At 34.6% G+C, this 6,279-nt stretch overlaps 1 protein-coding gene across 1 annotated transcript in view; it reads right to left on the bottom strand.

Moving 5' to 3' along the window:
* Nucleotides 1-6,279, bottom strand: part of LOC119423535 (dnaJ homolog subfamily C member 7-like) — a 10,225-nt gene that overhangs the window by 3,707 nt on the left and 239 nt on the right. The window contains exons 2-6 of the mRNA XM_037690933.1: nucleotides 1,267-1,391; nucleotides 1,059-1,172; nucleotides 859-933; nucleotides 483-601; nucleotides 207-360 (exon numbers count right to left, since the gene is read on the bottom strand). Coding sequence (XP_037546861.1) covers nucleotides 207-360; nucleotides 483-601; nucleotides 859-933; nucleotides 1,059-1,172; nucleotides 1,267-1,391 — 587 coding nt within the window. The remainder of the gene's footprint in view (nucleotides 1-206; nucleotides 361-482; nucleotides 602-858; nucleotides 934-1,058; nucleotides 1,173-1,266; nucleotides 1,392-6,279) is intronic.

The following is a 6,279-nucleotide window of genomic DNA, read 5'->3' as shown; positions in this document are numbered from 1 at the left end:
ACATATATACACACTAAAATAAACTACTACTTACTACTTGTGTTAGTATTTCTACTTCACGGTTTTTTACTTATCGCAGGGCTTCAGGGTACGCATCCCCCGCAATAAACGAGAGACTACTGTATAATCAAATAGGCCTTTTTTCCCCTCTCTTTTCATGTATTTAACTAGATTTGTTATAAAACAAAAAAACATAGGAATCTTACCCTGCAGGCTAGTCGGGCCTTTTCGTGGTCAGGAGCCATTTTCAGAGCCTGAACGAAGAACTGCACAGCTTTATCAATGCAGTCCTCGTAGTAAAGACAAAGACCTCGAACGTACAGAGCATCTGCATTAGTGGAGTCCATACGCAGGATGTCACTGTAAAAACAATATTAAATGGAGTTTTTTTAAAAGAAAAATCCTCTTATGAAAGTACTTAAATAGACACTTTACATGAATTCAATGTGGAAAAAGGGAAAATCTGAAAAAGCTGCTCTTACCTCGCCACAGACTGAGCCTCTGGGTATCGTCCGAGCAGAGCGAGACACTCGGCCTTCAGGATTTTGAAGCGATGACAGGCAGGGGCCAAAGCTAGGGCCCGGTCCATGCAGAACACCACCTGAAACCAGGAGCAACAACCAAATGTCACTCTGATTACATCAGTAACATCCATTAACTCCATTTAGGCAAAGACAAAACAAGACAGCAGTTGAAGACAACTAAAAGTTTGTTTTAATAAGAGTTGACAACAAATCACGCAGGTGAAATAGAAAATCCCATCATGTTTATTAAGTTTGCGTTGGACATGTGACAGGAGAATTTCATAAACAATCAAAAACCTGTCTAGATCACATAAGATGGAGAAGCATTAAGTACCTTTCTAAAATCCCGTTTATCAAAAGCAAAATCTGCCATCCGCTCGTACTCCAGCAGCACTGCAGCATTCTTTTTCTAAAAACAAATCAACGTTCGATTAATCATTTTTAAAACACCAACTGAACAGACGTGCTCAACTTGCAGACCCAGTCAGTGCTTTCTTTTATACAAGGATGTAACTCAATTTAAACAGTTCCCACCTCCTGCTGGGCCTCTCTGTTGCTGCGATCCAGCTCCAGAACCTTCTGAAAGCAGCGACTGGCCGCCATGCCGTTGCCCAAAGACAAGTGGCACTTGCCCTCGCGTAGATGCCCCTGTGGTAAAAACATATGGAAAAAAAATAAAAACTGGAGAATTTCTTCAACTCACCCTCTGAAAGCTGAGAGGAAACGTCTGGGCGCGACTCACCTTCATGAAACGGTCGTCCAGACGCACAGCCTGCTGGGAGTCTTCAAGGGCTTCTCGAAAACGATACAGCATCATGAGGGTGGCTGCCCTGTTGCCATAGTAACTGGCATTTTTGGGGGATGCATCTTAAATTAAAAAAGCAGACAAAATGGTTATTAATAAGAGAACACGAGGAAAACTTGGCTGTAATTATTATTATTATTAGGGATGCGTAATATTGGATTTTTGGCTGATATCCAATATGCCAATATGTTAAAACTTATTTGGCCGATAACCGATACAGATATTTTTTTCCCCTAGACCTACTTACAGAGACTACATAACGTTCTCTGCTGTGGAATTAAAATACATTATTCTGCATTGTCTTTGTCAGTTTGGTCTGCTACCAAATGCAGATGCCAAAAATGAGCTGAAAATTATGTAACACTTTAACTTGGATTATGTTTAATAAAATGTAAAATTTATTCATGACATTTACTCTTTAACACAACGACAACACTTGAACAGTCATACAAAAACAGCACCTTTCACACACACACACATATATATATATATATATAGATAGATATCTATATATATATGGTATGGTATGGTATGAAGTTTATTCATTTTAAAAAAGTACAAAACAATTCCATAACAATATATAAAAAGATACAAAAAAATTTAAAATGAAAGGCAGCAGAAAGAAGAAAAAATCTTATTTTATCTGCCCCTTTTTTCAAACAATTATTTCAGACATATTAATTTTCAAGTAACAGAACAAAATGAATAACTTTCTAATTTTTCTAATTCTAATACAAAACACACACTAAGCTACTTCATATATACTTTTTTAACAATCTAGATTTGATCTTTTTCTTAAATGTGCACATTGACTTGACATTTTTCACATCACTCTCTAGACCATTCCACAATCCAACTCCTTGGATTGAGGTAGACCTTCCCTTCAGACTAGTTCTGAATTTTGGTTTCACAAATATCTCTATCCCCTTAAGATTGTAACAACTTTGTCTTTTAATAAAATTTCTTTGGATATTTAACGGTAATGTGTTATTTTGAGCTCTATACATAACTGATAAAATACTATAATCTACTAAATCATGGAACTTTAATAACTTCAGTTGATAAAATAATGTGCTTGATGGGTGACAGTAATGCTTTCTGGTGATAATTCTTACAGCTCTTTTCTGTAAAATAAAAATTGGTTTTGTAAATGTTTTACACGCTTTCCCCCAAACATCAATGCAATAGATTAAATGTGGAACAATGATTGTGTTATACAACATGTACAGAGCTTTATCATTTAATAATTCCCTGACTTTGTATAGTACTGCAATAGATTTAGATATTTTTGTTCTTACAGAATTTATGTGATTTTTCCATGTTAGCTGTTCATCAATGATTACACCCAAAAATTTCATCTCATTAACTCTACAAATCTCAACACCCTCAATTTTAAATGGATCATCAACTGTTCTCTTTTTGTTACTAAATATCATGTATTTAGTTTTATCTAAATTTAATGATAATTTATTAAGTTTAAACCAAGTTTGTATTTTATCAAATTCTGTCTTCATCAGTTCCAACATCCGTTTTACATCTTTACCCAAACAGAAAAATGTGGTGTCATCTGCAAAAAGGACACATTTCAGGAGTCCTGATACATTCACTAAGTCATTCACATATAAAATAAATAACTTTGGTCCAAGTACAGAGCCTTGAGGAACTCCACAAGTGATATTGCACAAGTCAGATCTTACACCATTTATTTGTACAAACTGTTTCCTATCTTTTAAATAGCTAGATACCCAGTGTAATGCTGGTCCTCTTATACCATATTTATTTAATTTTTCAAGGAGAATAGTGTGATCAATAGTATCGAATGCTTTTTTTAAATCAACAAAAATACTAACACAATACTGTTTTTGATCGACAGCAGTAGTTATTTGTTCCATTATTTCCATGAGAGCCATTGATGTAGAGTTTTTTGCTCTAAACCCATACTGACTGCTACTTAGAATGTTTTGTTTAGTAATAAATTTATCTAATCTGGTCACAAACAGTTTTTCTAGAATTTTTGAGAATTGTGGTAATAAGGATATTGGTCTATAATTATTGAACACACATTTATCACCATTTTTAAAGAGAGGAACTACTTTTGCTACTTTCATATTGTCTGGAAATATTCCTTTTGAAAATGATAAATTACAAATGTATGTAAACGGCTCGATAACATAACTCATTATGTCCTTTACAAACATCATATCCATGTCCACCCAGTCTTTTGATCTCTTATCTGTAAGATTTTTTACTACATTCATTATTTCTTCTTTGTCAGTTCCATTAAGAAAAATACTGTTGTCACAACTTATAACTGAATGGTTCACATTATTGTCTACTTTTGGTATTTTAGCTGCAAGGCTTGATCCAACGTTCACAAAATGATGATTAAATCCATTTACAATTTCATTTTCATCATGGATTTCATCGTCATCTTTCAAAAAATATTGTGAAATACCTGTTTTTGCTTTATGACTTTTCAGAACACTATTTATTACTCGCCATGTAGCTTTCATATCACCATTACTTTTATTTAATAAATCACTATAATATTCCTTCTTGTGTTTCCTTATAATCGCTACTAATTTATTTTTATACTTCTTATATTTCTCTTCAGCCTCTTGTGTTCTCAATTTCAAGAAACATGTATACAAATAATTCTTTTTTTTACAAGCATTTCTCAACCCTTTCATCATCCATGGTTGGTCAACAACATTTCTCTTTGTACAATTATTTTGCACACAATTCTTTTCATACAGAGCTCCCAAAATATTCATAAACTCATCATATGATCTGTTCACATCATCAACATACACGTCTTTCCAGCTTTGTTTATGTAAATCATCTTTTAATTTGTCCAATGCTTTTTTTGATGTGTTTATTGTTTTTTCCTTAATTGTAATTTCTTTTGTAATGCTTTGATAATTTTTATAAATCATGAAAACTGGTAAGTGATCACTCAAATCACTCATTAAAATACCTCCCATCACATCCCCATTTGTTACATTTGTGAAAATATTATCAATTATTGTAGCACTATGAGTTGTAATTCTTGTTGGTTTTGATATTAACGGATAAAGATTTAAACTACACAATGAATTTGTAAATGTACTGATGTTATTTGAATCTGTTTTATTTCCCAGGTCAATATTAAAATCTCCACACAAAAAAATGTTTTTATTAAAACTCTTGTCCAATAGTTGTACGATTTTATCAGTGAATATTTCTATATTTGATCCTGGAGATCGATATACACAACTTATTAATATGTTTTTATCATTCTTGTTTATTATTTCTATTGTTATTATTTCCATGATATTATCAACAACTATTGACATTTCATTAATTAATTTACATTTTATTTCATTTTTAACAAATAGAGCCACTCCACCACCTCTTTTGTTGCTTCTGTTCACATGATATAATTCATACCCTTCCATGTGAACATAAGTTGTGTTTTCATCGTTGAGCCACGTCTCCGACAGTGCAGTTATTGTAAAGGTTCTGTTTAGCTGTTTTAAATAATCTGTTATTTTGGATATATTTGCATTTAAACTTCTACTGTTAAAGTGAATAATAGAGAGACCTCCATTAGTTATATTGATGTCATTAAACTGTTCTTCATTATAATATTCACAGTCTTTTATTTCAGGGAAAAAATTTGTATCAATCGCATCTTCAACATTGTATATTTTAAACTCTGAGTCTTCGTATGTTGCCATGTTTAATGTATTTGTTTGTTTTATATTTTGATTATTCATTGCTTGTGAAGTTGTGTCAATGATTTATCATCTATCATTTCCTGAGCTTATTTTAGTCTTTCCAGATCTTTCAGGTCTTTTATTATCTTAGCCTGAGATCCTTCCTGTAGTTTGATCCAGATGTTTCCATTTCTTGTCCAAGTTGATGCTATTTTTTTCTGTTTTTTCAACCACCTTGCTTCACGTGCAATGTTTCCATTTTTTTTAGTTAGATGTTCATTTATGTAAACATTTGTTCCCTTCAGTTTTTTTGCTTGCATTATTACATGGTTTCTAGATTTCCTGCTAATGAACTTGATGACTATGGATGGTTTGACTTTGTCTGATTTGTTGGGCAGGGTGTGACAGATTGAAATGTCCTCATGTTCAATGTCAATGTGTTTGCTTTGTAAAAAATTCACTACTTGCTCCTCCAGAGTCTGTAGTTCTTCCTGTGGTGCGTCTTCTGTAGTGTTAGTACCAGCAACAACTCTTGCATATGTCCGGTTCTTAACTTCCAGTCCAGTGATCACCAAATTGTCTATTTTTGTGTATTGTTCCATGTCGTCAACTTTCTGTTCCAGTTCAGCTATTTTTTTGTCTTTATTAGTCATCAGTTCTTTCAATTGTCTCACTTCTTCAGACAGTCCTGTTAGTAAATCACATTTAGCTGATAATTTAGTCATATTTGCACTCAATTTAGTCACTTCAGCACTCAAAAAGTTCAAAGATTTTTTAACTTCCTCCATATCTTCTGAATTACTTTCCGACACTTGTCTCCTATCTCCTATCTGTGTTTGCTCGGCATTACTCACGATACTTCTGGATTATTGGTCTCAACTCTCAGAAGCACAGGATCCAGCCACGAGGTTCTCAGGCTATTGTTGTTAGCTTATGTTGTTAGCTTGTTGTTAGCCGAGGCCTAGCCAAATCTAGCCGAGGACTAGCGACAACAACCTCCAGGTCCCACGATTCACTCGGTCCAGAAGTTCGCAGCCCCAACGGTGACAGACCAGGTCCCGGTTGCAACAGCTCCCAAATCCCACAGCTGTAGTTTAGCTTCCTTGGTTTCCGCGGCTCGCAGGTCCAATCGGCGACGGACCGGGTCTCCGACGTAAACAGCTCGGTTCAGCGGCTCGTAGGTCCAATAGCGGCGGACTGGGTCCCCGACGTAAACAGCTCGGTTCAGCGGCTCGTAGGTCCAACAGCGGCG

This window comes from Nematolebias whitei, chromosome 17 (assembly GCF_014905685.2).
Source record: "Nematolebias whitei isolate Nwh7 chromosome 17, NemWhi1, whole genome shotgun sequence".
Classification (NCBI taxonomy): domain Eukaryota; kingdom Metazoa; phylum Chordata; class Actinopteri; order Cyprinodontiformes; family Rivulidae; genus Nematolebias; species Nematolebias whitei.
This window is presented reverse-complemented; position numbering and strand designations above follow the sequence as displayed.